A 15,714-nucleotide genomic window follows, 5' to 3' on the forward strand; every position below is an offset into this window, starting at 1 on the left:
TTTCATAGCAAACAGCAAAAATTAAACCGTGACGCTGCTTCATCGTGGAAAGATGCATGCAAAAGTCTGCACACCCCGTCTCTGAATATCTTTTCGAGTTGAATACGGCTCAGAGGCAAAATGGAGAACATCCATTAAAAAAGGAATGTTTTCATAGCAAACAGCAGCGTGACGACGTGAGCCGGAGTCTCGCTCTTCCGCGAGGTGTGGGCCCTTGTGCGATCTGACGCAACACACGCACGGCTACCCCGTGACCCGCAGCCGCACATTTTTTGCGGCATTCCTGGTGACGGCTTTCACGCCGTGTAAAGAGCGTCGGCTGCCGTGTCAGGACGTAAACGCCTCCCGTTGGCTTGCTTCCTCGCTCACCGCGGTGACACATCGCCCGGTGCCAGAGGTGGAGCCGCGTCTCGCTCGCTCGCCCTCCTCACGCCGCAGATAACACATGTTTTCCAAGGTAAACACTAACAGGGCAGAGAGGAGGAGCAGTAAATCCCACTGGTCATCCCCTTGCGTCAGGGCAAAAGAATGCAGCCAAATTTGATTAGCCAAAGCAAACACGGCCCGTGAGGACACGCACATGTGCTGAAATCCGAGCCGTGTGGGTATATTTCAATCTGTTGCTCTTGATTTATGCCACTAAAAAGACGGTTATTCTCAAGCTGCGGTTCTGATGCCGCTTGGCAGACATGTGATTTCAAAAAAAAAAAAAATGTCTCCAGAAGCCAGCGAGTGGGGGCGTTCACAGCATACACCGCCATCAAGTCCATTGTCGGCTAAAAATACAAAAAAAGCTTCTGGCTTTTGTGCGGGGAAACATTAAGCTTGACTGGCTCCGCCTCTTCCTATGGCGTGAAGAGTGACATCAGACGGTGGCGCCTCGTGACAAAGTGAAGCACAAAACACGGCCTTCTTGGAAGAAAGTTCATTTCCAATGAAGACGCGCAGAGTGCAGTCGGTTTGTGGGTTGGCCGTCTTTGACAGCAAAGGCGGTAACGCAACTTTTCATTTGCGGTGGCGAGTTGTGTTATTTTTAGTGCACCGCCGCTGCGTTTAACAGCTTTGGAGGAAAACATGTCACAAAGGAGACAAAATGCAGAGCGCGGCGGCATCACAGTCAGGGCGTAATGAGCTCAAGCCACATGTTAGCTCAAGCTCAACAATTGCTCAGGTGGATATCACGTTTAGTCGCAGCTTGTTGTCATGTGAAAGGTAAATACGTGGCCGTCTGGCTGGCCTGATAGGATTCATTGAGCGGGATGAGCAAAGCGCCGCACCTTCAACGTCTCATCTTGCACTCACTCCGCCCTCTTTGTCCACCCCCCCCCCCCCTTCTGTGCAGATGAAATCAAAGATTTCGACACTTTGGGCCCCGATACCACTTTGCAAATAGCTGGAAACGGTACAGGTGAGTTACTCGGTTTATTGCCCCTTGTTTACAACTTTTGAAACACTTTGTGTTGATAAAAAACAACAAATAAAATGCTCACCTGTTCATAATGTGATGCTCACACACAATGTACTTGAGGCTATTTGGTAAAATTGTTTTTATTTTTATTATTATTATTTATAATATTTTATTATTATTATTATTATTATTATTATTATTATTATTATTTATTTTTTAAATAATGACATACGCTTGTCATTGTGAGGAATGCAATTTCCTTCCGGGCCAGGTTAAAATATATCACATTTATCATTTTCACAAGTAGCGACCCGGTTTAATCAGCATGAGCACAATTCCAGCAATTAGCTCGGAAGGACACGTCTAACGAATAGCGTAAATGATGCAGTCGAGGCCGCGATAAAGGGATCCATTGGTACCGGTGACATTTGCTTTTTTTCTCCCCCACCAAATCACCAAATATTTGCTACCTTGACCTTTTACAAATTGGCCGGTCAAGTTATGGCTTTAAAGCTCACCTTGACTCGCCATCCAAAAGGCTCGTTAGCCATAATCGATCTTCATTTAGTTGTCACTCAGATGAGGACTAATGAAGGTTAGCAATTTCATGGTCATCTTGGCACCACCAGCCGCGGCTGGGATGAATTTTGGTTTGGCTGCAACCAAAAAAAAAAAATATATCTCTCCACCGGTCTTAAACGTGACTTCCGTGCGGAAGGATTCAAGAGTGCGGCGTACGTCTTGGCAGTCATGAATGAATGACCTCGCTTAAGTTTTTCTGCCTCTACTGATTGTACAATTTGAAGTTGGATTTGGTTCCGATTCTTATTTTAGCAGTGCGGAATGACACGCAGGACCCATCATTTAGTCGTATCTGCCCGACGTTTTGCGCTATTCTTTTTGTGTCGCCTCACACTTGAAGCAAGAGACTCCCAAAAGGAATCTTATGTCTTGTCGTTTGTTCTCCCTTCTCGCCTTTAGTCAAGAGCGTCAATTGCACTTCAGAGTTCGAGGACTTTTTTGCCAAGAGGAAGCTGGGCGACAGTGACAGCCACGTAGTGAGCATCGCCGAGTATCTCCAGCGAGGCGATACTGCCATCATCTACCCAGAAGCCCCGGAGGAGCTCTCCCGACTTGGGACCCCGGAGGCAGCAGGCCCGGAGGAAAACGGTACGGCACTTTTTCACCTCTTGTTTTATTCTGCCGCCTCGACTTGTTTGTGGCCGTCACTCCATTAGGTTTTCAACTAGCATCAGTTTGGTAAGATAAAATAGAAAAAAATTCATTTTCAGTTTTGGAAACCTTCAGATTCCAATTTAAATGCACAACTGAATTTTTAAATGTGGATATAACATATATATTTAAATAAATATAAATATAAATATAAATATAAATATAAATATAAATATAAATATAAATATAAATATAAATATAAATATAAATATAAATATAAATATAAATAGATATTTATACACACACACACACAAACATAGATATATATCTACACATATATATAATCATATACGTATACACATGTATACACATACACATATATACACACACATATACGTATGCAATTGTATACACATACATATAACACATGTATATACACGTATACACATATAGATATATAGATATACACACATGTACACATTTGTATACTCATATGCACATACATGTATACACTTACACAAATGTATACACACACTTACACACATGTATACATCTACACATACTTACAAATATAGGACACAAATAGCCAGTAATGAGGCCAAAGTGTTACTATCAAAAAGATAGGACAATGCCTGGGCAGTTGGCCTCCTGACTCGTGCGCTGGGGAGAATAAAAAAAAAAGTTCCGAATGAGAGATGAGAAGCTGCAGCAGCTCTCTCGCCCGACGCGAGCAGACAGCTGTTGGTCCCACAGATTTGCCGGATGCCACAGTGTTTACCTCCAGTCTCAAGCAACAGCTGGGCAGAAACCAGATAGTTCACCTCTGAAGGTCCCAACAGGCGGACTGGGATTGAGGATTGAGCGAGTGGGGTCAAGCTGCAGACATGGCAAGCATAGGAGTGGGAAAGATTTGAAGACATGACAGCAGTGAGGAACTTGCTATCCTGCTGTGTGCGAGTGTGTGCTTGTGTGCAGATGTATGTGTGTGTGTAGTCTTCAATACCTAAACAGAAAATAACAGAAAATTCATAGGTCAAAAACAAACATTTTATGACATCTCCTGTAATTAAATGAAATAAATTCAATGATATTGCTAAAATACATAAATTTGTCAATTTAAAATGTAATCTTTGGTCCAGTAAGAAAATAATTGTTCCCTTCCAAGTCCTTGGTTGTGCGGCAGATTGCATAGATAGCTCCCATAGCATTCTGGGCAAGACGCCCATTAGCTGCCATTGATTGGCTGACCTTTTGGCCCGCTTTCCCCTCCTACCCATGCAGACCTGCCACCTGGAACGCCAGATGCCTTCGCCCAACTGTTGACCTGCCCCTACTGCGACCGAGGCTACAAGCGCTTGACATCACTGAAGGAGCACATCAAGTACCGCCATGAGAAGAATGAGGAGAACTTCGCCTGCCCGCTGTGCAGCTACACGTTTGCCTACCGCACTCAGCTCGAGCGACATATGGCCACGCACAAGCCTGCGAGGGATCAGGTTAGCTATTTCACACACACGCACAACCTCCATCTTATCTGTAATGTGCTCTGATCCTCCGAGAAGAGAGATCTTTTTTTTTTTTCTGATTGGCAATCATTATTAATTTTTCATGGCATTTTGAAGATGCGACTCCTTTAATGGTAATAACTTTAATTGAGGCCCTAAATGGTTTTTTGATGGCCTTCCTTGATATGATTTTGCAGCTTCGTGTTCACGATCCAGTGATTGTGTTAATTTCCAATTTGGAAATTTTTATCAGCTCCTTAACTTTGCTCCTGGTCTTTAATGTTGTTCTGGTGACACACACACACACACACACATTCGCACACACTGCATAATCAGCAGCAACATCTACACAACATACTTCAGAGATTTGTAATATAAGTGCGTCTCGTGACAGTTGACGTGAGTCGTCCCGTGAGGATGAAATACTTCCATTAGTCATGGATGTTAAATTAGAGCAATGAAGTTGCAATTTAGCTCAATTTGAGCCATGATTTTAACATTTTAAATAAAAGGATAAATTGGGCACAAAGAAATTTAGGATTTAAAGAGCTCAAAGCCAATATGGTACGACTTAGGTCCACAATATGGAATAAGATTGTATATACGAGAATTAAGAGAAATCATTTCTGAACATGTTGGATGGGATTAGACTTTTTTCTTTTTTTATCCAAGCCAAAACTCAAAGCTATATAAATAAACAAAACAAATTCTGAATCAAATAAAAATAGACAGAGAATTTAGGTTAAAAAAAAAAAACGCTACTGTCAGAAATGACGTTATTTTCTATGCAAATTTAATCAGAACATCCTGGAAATAAAAAATAAGTAAAAAAAATAAAAATTAAAAAATTAAAACACAAGGAAATAAATGAATACATAAATAAATAAATAAATAAATACACACATATCTAGGCTTTCATATCAAACATCCCTTCAAGTGTATTCACACCAATGAAAATTTGATGGAGGCATAGTGAAGATAAAAAAGTGGTGTAAAAAAAAAAAAATCCATGTCACGCGCATAGTTGACTTGTCTCCTGAGGTCGCATGACAGCCTCAGGCTGAATTTGATGTCATCACCTGATCTACCAGCTGGATGTAAACGTGAGCAGATGGGTCGGCCCAATGCCTGGCCGTCCCAATCCCCACATTACCATGCCGGTGCCGCCGCCGCTTTTGCTCTCAATGGCCGGCCAATCGTGTTCAAGCACCGCAGCTCCTTCTGCTCCACCACTTGTGTTCACTTATAAAATCAACTGCGCTGTCAGCTTCTCCGTCCCTTTGTCATTCCCGTCCCGGCCGTCCCCGCGTAGGCGAACCTGACAACGAGGTGCATTAGCATAAGGAATAATGTACCCATCAGTAAACATGTGCTCTCGTATGTTTACAAGTCTTAATGCTCCTCCTCCTTTTAAGCAATTAGCCGGAATATGACTAATTAGTTCTTATACATATGCAAGCGTTCTGCCGATGCCCCGCCCACAAGTGACGGCGCCAGTGCATGAAGGCGAGATGGAGCATTTTGCTGGTGCCATTCACAATTAAGGGCCCAGAGTGTCTTATTAGCAGTGAGACTAAACTTTAACGGGCAGAGGTCCTCAGGGGGGAGAAGGGGGAGGAGGGGGAGGAGGCACAGAAGCAGCTGTTGCTGTTTGTTTATGCAACTCAGCAACATACGAGTGGCGCGGTTCTCTCCGGCGCTTGGCGGGTCCCCCCCCCCACACCTCCCCCCACCCTCGACTCTCCCTGCTTGATCTGTGAAGGTTGGAGCTTTTCTTCATAGTGTCCTGTGCACTACCATCTGTCTCTCCAGGAATTCGTACACCCCAGCATTTGTCGGTAGGGGAGGGGGCGCGTCGGATTTTTTCAGGTCTGGGCTCGGAAAACAATGTCCTCTCTAATTTTGGGGTGACCGTTGTCAGCAGGTTCAAGTTAGATGCCGTTCCAAGTGCTAATGAGCTGCTACAAAAAAAATCCAAAATGATGCGACTGCAGGTATGCAGGGCGACACAAGACTTATTACGAGGAAGATGAATGAAAAGTAGATCATATCAGTGCCTCTAATGAAGGCAAATGGGCTAAATATAGATTATTTTCTGGGGCTGCCAAATTCTAAAGACAGTCGAGCAGGCAGGAAATGAAAAGGTGTGGGATCCTCTCTGTTATCCCCACCGCTTGTGACCGTTCAGCGAGTGAAACATGCTTTGTGGTGACGGTGCAGAATTTTAACGGCAAGTGTCTTTCCCGCAGCACCAACTGCTGAACCAAGCGGCCGGCAACCGCAAGTTCAAGTGCACCGAGTGCGGTAAGGCCTTCAAGTACAAGCACCATCTGAAGGAACATCTCCGCATCCACAGCGGTGAGTGGCAGTCTAAGAAGCCGCTTGCAGACGTGTGTCCCCCCCCCCCTCAGACGGCTTATTGTATCTGCTTTTCCGTTCCAGGTGAGAAACCATACGAATGCCCCAACTGTAAGAAGCGCTTCTCGCACTCTGGGTCCTACAGTTCGCATATCAGCAGCAAGAAGTGCATCGGCCTGATCGCCGTCAACGGTCGGATGCGCGGCGGCGCCATGAAAACGGGCTCCTCGCCCACCTCGGCGTCCTCCTCCCCCACCAACACTGCCATCACCCAACTGCGGCAAAAGCTGGAGAACGGCAAGCCGCTGGGCCTGGCCGACCACAACAACCACCTGAGCATCAAGACCGAACCGCTCGACTTCAACGACTATAAACTGATGATGGCCACGCACGGATTCGGCGCTCCCGGGCCTTTCATGAACGGGGGAGTCGGAGGCAACAGTCCGCTGGGCATCCACCACAACTCGACGGCCCAGAGCCCTCTGCAGCACCTGGGTATGCCCGGGCTGGAGTCGCAGCTTCTGGGCTACCCGGGCCCTCTGATGAACAACCTGAGCGAGGTGCAAAAGGTCCTCCAGATCGTAGACAACACGGTGTGCAGGCAGAAAATGGACTGCAAACCGGAAGAGCTATCCAAGCTCACAGCCTACATGAAGGAACTGGGCTCACAGGTGGAGGAGCAAAAACAGGGCCTGAACTCAGCAGGGGGGCACGTTAATCTTCCGCTCGTCAATCACAACGGCGCCACCAAAAGCATCATAGACTACACGCTTGAGAAGGTCAACGAAGCCAAAGCCTGTCTCCAGAGCTTGACCGCAGACTCAAAGAGACAGATTAGCAATATCAAACACGAGAAAGCCAACCACATGCTGGAAGGTGGCATGGAGGAAAAGGCATCAGAGAACATGTTCACGCCGTACGCGTGTCAGTATTGTAAAGAAACCTTCCCGGGTCCCATCCCTCTCCACCAACACGAGCGCTACCTGTGCAAAATGAACGAGGAGATCAAAGCCGTGCTCCAACCCAGCGAGAACCTGATGCCCAACAAGCATATCTTCATGGAGAAGAACGCTCATCTGACATCTTCCATTTTGACCGAAAAGGGAATGGCGGGTTCCCTTCACCCCTACAGGGACCACATGTCTGTGCTCAAGGCGTATTTCGCCATGAACATGGAGCCCAACTCCGAAGAGCTGCTCAAGATTTCCATTGCCGTCGGCCTTCCTCAGGAATTCGTTAAGCAGTGGTTTGATCAGCGGAAGATGTTTCCATACGGTAGCAGCAGAACGCCGCCGCCGCTCGAGCACAAGAACAACGCGGAAATGCTTGTGGGTAGTAACAACCGCCACAGTCCCCCCAAAGACCCTCTGGCGGCGCGGTCGCCCATGTCTCTAATCAAACCGGGCGACCGCATCACATCTCCAGCCATCGCCGAGCTCCACAACAACTGTGACAACTCCCTCAGACATTTGAAAAACCACCAATTTGGCGACGCCAAAGCCACGGGTGACAAGTTGGACCATTCCCGCAGCAACACTCCGTCACCTCTCAACCTGTCGTCCACCTCCTCCAAACATTCGCACAGCAGTTCGTACACCCCCAACAGCCTGGTGTCGGAGGACCTGCAAGCCGAGCCGCTGGACCTTTCTCTCCCGCGACTCATCAAGGAACCTAAACACGCGTTGACGGTGAAGAGCCGACCCAAAGTCAACAGCGTCTCCGTCGAGCTTAGCGGCGTCCCTTCGCCGCGCGAGCACTTTGAGGAGCCTCTGAACCTAGCCTATCTCAAGAAGGAATTCTCCGCCTCTGCCAACAACGGCAACCTGGAGAAAAGCACTAGCCCCATCTTTGGCATTAACCCCTTTGCCGCCAAACCCATGTACACGTCACTTCCACCTCAGACGGCTTTTCCGCCGGCCACGTTCATGCCGCCGATGCAGGCCAGCATCCCGGGACTCCGTCCCTACCCGGGTATGGAGCAAATGGGTTTCCTACCGCACATGGCCTACACATACGCAGCCGGTGCCGCTACCTTTGCTGAGATGCAACACCGGAGAAAGTACCAGCGGAAACATGGTTTCCAGGTAAATAAACCACCTGCGCTTCGGTGACGGCTCCAGGCGGAACCAAATGAACGCTTATCTCTGCTAATTAGAGCCCAAACAAAATGTGTTCCATCACTAGAGTCAGTGTTGAGTCATCATCTTCCTGGTACCAAATTACAAAAGCCCCACAATGTTTGCAGAAATAACAAATCCCGCCTTGAAGAGCACTCCGCCACACCTCAGTCGCATTTTAAAGCGAGATTAGCTTGCGAGTGCACTTTAATAATGCACCCGTGTTCATTACCGCTGCATGCTGAGGGCTGTTTGACATAGAGGGAAACCATTTTGATGAGAAAAAAAAAGTATTAATAATGTTTCTCATTCTAAGTTATTAAATTAGATTTTAAAAATACAGCTACAGGCGTTTAGTTGGAATTGATTGCCGAGTGATAGCGCCGTCCCGTCTTCAAACATTCTCGCATTGTCAAGTTCATTAAAGGAACACGTCACACCTTGTGATTGTGATCGCCGCCGCAGAATGTTCCTCTCACCGCCGCGTATTGTTCTCCATCAATTCACACGCCACACTTGTCTTCATCATATAAAGAGAGATTTTACTCTTACTGACTGGACTGAAAGGAGAAACAATGGACCACCTCGCAAATCTCCTTTCAGGCCAGATAAAAGACTTTCATTGCATTTTTAGACAAAGGTTTCGATGCTAACGTTTGGATAGCGTTGAATTAGCATTTTTAGCATAGCACTCCTAACGAGATGTTTATATTGAATGACACCAAAAAAAAAATGCAGTCCCCAAGGTTGGAGAGTCCTAATTTTGATCAGGCCTATATTGACACCAAAATCGACAAGTGCCAGAATTTTGTGATTCGTGTATCAGCCATCTAAATTCTCGGGTAGCATTGGATTAGCATTTTTAGCATAGCACACAGATGTAAATGTCACTAACATTTAAATGAAATGTCACCAAAAAAACTGCAGTCCCCATCTTGGAGTGTCCTAATTTGTCACCTATATTGACACCAGAATCGACACGTGCCAGAATTTTGTGATCCGTGTATTAGCCATCAAAGTTCTCGTTAGCTCCATCCTTGCTTAGCTGATTTGGGGCATGGTGCGGGCTAAATTCCGACCTGGCCTGTTATTAGTCCTTCAATGGGCACAGCATTCAGAGTGGGAAAGTACATTTTAAACTTTTTGTAACAAGTGTTTGCGTTGGGGGCGGGGCCTAATCGTTTAACATGAAACACATCACCCGTGAAAAGCGAGGGAACGAGTAAATTTATAAGATTAGGAATTTTTGTGTTATCTGAATTCCAACCCCAATTGATTTTTTTTTTTTGTGTGTCTTCTTGTCTTCTCTGTTGTTCTTTGTCCTTGCTAAGGGCGAGCTCCTTGACGCTACCGCCGATTACATGTCAGGGCTGGACGACATGACAGACCCCGACTCCTGTCTGTCGCGGAAGAAGATTAAGAAGACTGAAAGTGGTATGTACGCGTGTGACTTGTGCGACAAAACATTCCAGAAGAGCAGTTCCCTTCTCAGACACAAATATGAACACACAGGTATATACTGTTCTAGACCCTTATTTCCAACCCCATTATATTTCCTTTTGTCAATGTTTGTATTGAAAATCCTCAGTGAATCTTTTAACTTGTCCCCTCCTCTTCCTCCTTCCTCTGTTGCACATCTTGTAACTTGCTTCTTCATCAACAGGGCGGACATACTTTTCGCTGTTTGTTAGCCCGTCGAGTAAAAGCGGCTCCGTTATTGGCGAGACATCGCATCGACGCCTTCAGAGCGCCGCAAACGAGTCTTTCCTATTAGCGTTAGCGTAGCCAGTTACTCTTTCATGGGGTTGCATCATTCATTTCAGAGTCGGTATCGCTCGTCTAGTGTTTGCCGCTTTTGTGCGTCTTATCTATTCGGACATGAAAGCGGGGTGGGCCGGGGGAGCGCCGCTTTCTCGCTCACGTCGCCGTGTTGTTCTGGTCCCCCCCCTCACTGAAGGGAAGTGGTCGGACTGGAGATTAAAAAGCCTTTTTGCCTCGTCTCGTTTGCGAAAAGTTTCAAAGAAATGAAATGGCGGCTTCCTGTGGCAAGCATGCGATCAACGTGAACTTCAATCCTATTTCCAGATAAGCCCCTCCCGAGTAGATCCCACCGATTTCTCGACTCCTCAGCCGGCGTGTTGGCGACGCGTAGACGAGTTTCTTTGTTTAGACCGCAGGAGGGAACTTTCCTAATATCAGGCGGCGAATGCTAGCGCATTTTCCGCTCCCAATTTGAATAACTCTGGATTTGATGTCCCCGTTATGTCATTTTGCTCCACGCCATCCAATCCATCCAACTCTTTGCTTTTCCTCTGCTTTTGTGTGATTTGTTGTGGCGTCCCGCCCGTCGTCACGGCGCTCACGGCGTCCGCTCTTTTGTTTTGTGTGTCCGCAGGAAAGCGACCGCACCAATGCCAGATCTGCAAAAAGGCCTTCAAACACAAGCACCATCTGATCGAGCACTCGCGCTTGCACTCGGGCGAGAAGCCCTACCAGTGCGACAAATGCGGGAAACGATTCTCGCACTCGGGCTCGTACTCGCAGCACATGAACCATCGTTACTCGTACTGCAAGCGCGAGGCGGAGGAACGCGAGGCGGCCGAGAGGGAGGCCCGCGAGAAGGGCCACCTGGAGCCCACCGAGCTGCTGATGAGCCGGGCCTACTTGCAAGGAATGGCTCCTCAGGGTTACCCCGAGCTGGCGGCGGTGGCGGCGGAGCGCGAGGCCATCTTACGGCACGACGGCGTGAACGGAGGGATCGTAGAGGGACGCAAGGAAGTGGACCAAGAATACGGCAAGATGGGACGCAGGGAGGACGAATTTGAGTTTGAGGAGGAGGAGGAAAGCAAGAGCATGGACACGGACCCGGACACGTTGAGGGACGAAGAGGAGAACGGAGAGCACTCGATGGACGACAGTTCGCTGGATGGCAAAATGGAAACCAAATCGGATCGCGAGGACGCCATGGAGGACGCCATGTAGTCGCCGGGGGGGAAAAAACGCTTTTCTCCCGCTTCGGTATTCTTACCTGTTGGGTTTAAGACGGGGATGTTTTAAACCCTTACGTGCACGTGCCTGAAGCTTCCGGGAAGCTTCGACCGCTAAATCAATGAGGCGGCGGCAGTGACGGTGGCGGTGGAAGGGAAGGGGAGGGGTTTGTGACTGAAGCTGCATTATGCAAACCCGACAAAGAATAAATACATTTGGAAAAAAATGTACAGACACAAGAGTGTGGTGCTAACCTCCCCTTGCCCGTCCGTGTTCCATAGTATTTATAGCACAAAACAGTGACTTGTACAAATTGCACTCCGCTTCTGTAATCACCAAGAAGAAGAAGAAAAAAACTGAAAAAAGAAAGCGTTGCCTATGTATATATTTATACGGGGTCGGAACAAGAGCAGCGGGGTCTGCGTACCCCCCCTTCAGCCCTTCGGTGTTTGTCGTCACCCACCTTTGGTTCCGCCACCTGCAGCCGCACTGTGTCAGGCCTCCAATCATGAAGACTGTGAAGGAAACGGGGCAAAGAGGAGGAGGAGGCGGATGAGCTGGCGGTGCCTCCGTCTTAAGGGAAAAAAAAGAAAACGGGGAGGGGAGGGGTCAAATGAAGGATGAAGCCTTTGAGGTGTTTTATGAAAAAGAAGAAGCCTTATATGCAAACCTTTTAACCTGTGTGTTTTCTGCAAGTGCCACCCTCGTATTGTGTCAAAGGAAGGTTACTTTTTTTTTTACCCACCAGCTTCAGTATTATGGGATGGTTTACCATTGTTCTCTGCGGCACCCGTGTCAGTATTAAGACTCTAGGCAGCAGTTACTTAGTTTACATTATGTTGTGCAATGTTTCTTTGTCAGTATTACACCAAACCTTTTTTTTTTTTTTCTTTTTTTGGAAAACGAACAAATTGCATTCATTTTATTTGTAGGTCGGAAGAAAAAAAAAACTTATTTATGTGGCCCATTTTATATTTCCTAATTTTATTTATTTCATACTGTTGTGTACAGTACTATAGGTCTTCAATATATAGATATATTTTAGTAAAAAGGAACATGGTGTTGATCATAGGGCAAAATTTACGTAAAGAGAGCATTTATTGTGTTTTGAAACATTGTGAAATGCGAAGTTTAATCTTATTTTATTTTATTTCCTCTATTTTCCACATAATGGAAAATTCCAAATTTGGGAACTTTTATACAATTGTGAAAACACTGTATTTTCGACTGAAAAAAAAAAAATTCCACTTTCTTCATCTTTGTTTCTTTTTTTTAAGCTAAAAAATGAAGAGGGACTGTTAAATACTATGTATGATATCATGACTGAAGAAGAATCTTTCCTGAAATGTCTTTGTAAAAGTATTATTGAATTCTTGATTTGTAATTTCTCTTGAAAATGACCCTGCTCGAATAAAAGTAGCCAAATTACAAAATACAAAACGCTCGCCGTGTCGTCTTTGTTTAGAGGCGACAAATTACCGTGTGCTGCTTCTCATCCTCATGATTTTTTTTTTTATTCATTGCTATTATTGATTACTGTAATGCGATTCGTTTAGAAAACTATGCAAACATTTTAAAATAAATAAATGTATTAAAATAAAATAAATTTACTCTTATTTACACAAATGTGGACTTTTGCAATATATAAATAAATACATAACATAAATAATATATTCCTCATTTCAAAAAGAAATGATTCCCCCCACATACACACCAAACTTTTTTTCCCATGTTAAACACCAATTCATTTGAGCTGGAGGAATTCCGAGTTGTGTTTCCGTCCTCCCGCGTTTGTACTTGGCGCTGACAGGTGGACTCCATCCCGCCCTTCAGTGCGCTTCATGCAGATGAACGGCAACTTCAAAAGGCCCAGATGAAAGCGGCAAAGGTTGAGCCATGCCAAACATCACAACCAGCTTTGCCTTTTCCCCCATCGATCGCGTCGCCACCGGATCATTCGCAGACTATCTCGTGGATGAAAGCGGGGCAGCGAGCGGGGCTAAATGTTGATTAGCTGTCGAATTTGATATGTGACGTGGCGGAAAGTGTTGAACGAGTGGGCTGGTTGGTTCAGGCCAGCCGGGAGAGGGGGGGGGGGGTGAGGTGGGGGAGATGCTGTCAAGGCCACGTCAACAAAACAAGTGAACGTCCGCTACATCTTTCTGACCTGCACAGATGATTGGTGGCTCAACTGAAAAGTAGGTCAAAGGTCAGGATGGGTGTGATGCAATTGCGGGAGCCGCGCTAACGAAGCACTACGCGAACGAGCCAAAGACGGAAAAAGAGACGAAGCGAGCCATCGCATCGCTCGTGGCATTCCGCAAACAGTGACTGAAAGCGATCCAGTTCCATGCGCTGATCAATATCGTCTGGCACTGTTAGTAGAGGTCCACTTCTAATTGCAATCGAGCTCGTTGTACGTACGTGAACAGCATTGATTTTTGGTGCACTTCATTTACTAACTGATTTCAACACGAAAACAATTATTTCTGCTCTTCACTTGCGACCTAAGACATTATGATGTCCATCGCAACTAAGCGTAAAAAAAGAAATAAATCATATAATTATAAAATAATAGAAATAATAGATAGATAGATAGATAGATAGATAGATAGATAGATAGATAGATAGATAGATAGATAGATAGATAGATAGATAGATAGATAGATAGATAGATAGATAGATAGATAGATAGATAGATAGATAGATAGATAGATAGATAGATAGATAGATAGATAGATAGATAGATAGATAGATAGATAGATAGATAGATAGATAGATAGATAGATAGATAGATAGATAGATAGATAGATAGATAGATAGATAGATAGATAGATAATCGCTACGTTAGCATCTCTGTGTTGTTAAGATTGACCCTGTGTCACTCCCATCCGGGACTGCAAAATGGAACCCACTGACCCCACCCCCTCCACACACAAAAATCACGTCCCCCACCCCCTCCCCCACTCCAACACATTCGATTGCTGAAGAGCAAGACGACGGGGCGACAGTGATTAGAGCAAGACGGTGTTTTCGATGTAAAGGAGTCAATGGAGGCGGCGGGAGCGAGCGAGCGTGTGCGCAGGCAGCGCTATGGCCTCGGGCTAAATGTACACTTTGCTTTGGTGTCGGCGAAGCCCTGCAGTGAATCATCGCAGCTCAGCTGTCCAACACAAACCGCCAATCTGGGCCGGGCATATGGCTGCGTGGCGCTCAATGACAGCGATACACTCGTGTTGTCAAAATGCTCTCAAAACACATCGCTGGGCCTGCAAACTGGATTGAACTCAGGCAAAACACAATTGGTATTTTCAACATGGAAGCAAAGAATCGGTGCCGTAGAGTCGATGAGCTTCAGCGAACCTCGGAAGAGCGCTTGGCTAAAGTATTGCCTGGGGCCGTGTATGACCCGCTTTGTTCTTTAATTTGGCCCAACCAGTATTTCGATTATCAAGAGTACTGTCATATTTTGAGATTTATTTGACTCATTACAAGACCTAATAATTCATTTATTCCATCAAAAAAAAATAAAAAAATACAGTTTACATTTAACATTTTGGGCCATTTAATTTGATTATTATCTCATTTGATCAACCACCGGTTAATTTATTTATTGCAAATAATCCAATTTACAAAATAGTAAAATAAACTTGTGTATGTTTTATACATCAAATTGCACCTGTCAACAGCACATTTTTGATTTTTGACATTTTGATTTTCCATCACATCAAGTTTTTGTTTTAAGCATTCAAAAAAGCTAGCAAAACGCAGATTTGACTATTTTCTTCTGATTTATATCTGACGTTCTAAAAAAAATAAAGACTTGATGTGTTTTAAGAAATTATTTTAGAAAAGTTTACTTGCCTCTCTGATTTGCAAAGAAAAAAATCGTTGACCCGTCTTATTTTTCGTATGAAATAATTTGACATACGTGAGGATTTTCATATTAAAATTTTTGATACCATTTATTTTTAACCTCATCCTTAAATGGTCACCAAAAAAATAACACAAATGTGTCCCTCAAGCCTACATGGTTTCCCTCGAGAGCAACAGTGGTGCTAATCCTCACCCAGCTCTTAATGATCTTCACTGAGTCAAAATCGCTCAGCATCAATCTGTGTCGATCCACTTATTGACAAGTCAAGACTAAAATGAGACTTGCAGA

The 15,714-nt window shown here is 45.3% G+C and overlaps 1 protein-coding gene across 2 annotated transcripts in view; it reads left to right on the forward strand.

Annotated features, from left to right (window-relative positions):
- Positions 1-12,989, forward strand: part of zeb2b (zinc finger E-box binding homeobox 2b) — a 49,968-nt gene extending 36,979 nt beyond the window's left edge. Inside the window, exons 4-10 of one of the 2 annotated variants that reach the window (XM_061272300.1) lie at positions 1,343-1,408; positions 2,390-2,578; positions 3,863-4,077; positions 6,336-6,444; positions 6,529-8,528; positions 9,893-10,073; positions 10,957-12,989. In XM_061272300.1, coding sequence (XP_061128284.1) covers positions 1,343-1,408; positions 2,390-2,578; positions 3,863-4,077; positions 6,336-6,444; positions 6,529-8,528; positions 9,893-10,073; positions 10,957-11,543 — 3,347 coding nt within the window. In that variant the 3' untranslated portion in view covers positions 11,544-12,989. The remainder of the gene's footprint in view (positions 1-1,342; positions 1,409-2,389; positions 2,579-3,862; positions 4,078-6,335; positions 6,445-6,528; positions 8,529-9,892; positions 10,074-10,956) is intronic. The other variant, XM_061272301.1, reaches the window with a different exon arrangement.
- Positions 12,990-15,714: the final 2,725 nt, after the last annotated feature.

Source organism: Syngnathus typhle, linkage group LG2 (genome assembly GCF_033458585.1).
Source record: "Syngnathus typhle isolate RoL2023-S1 ecotype Sweden linkage group LG2, RoL_Styp_1.0, whole genome shotgun sequence".
NCBI lineage: Eukaryota > Metazoa > Chordata > Actinopteri > Syngnathiformes > Syngnathidae > Syngnathus > Syngnathus typhle.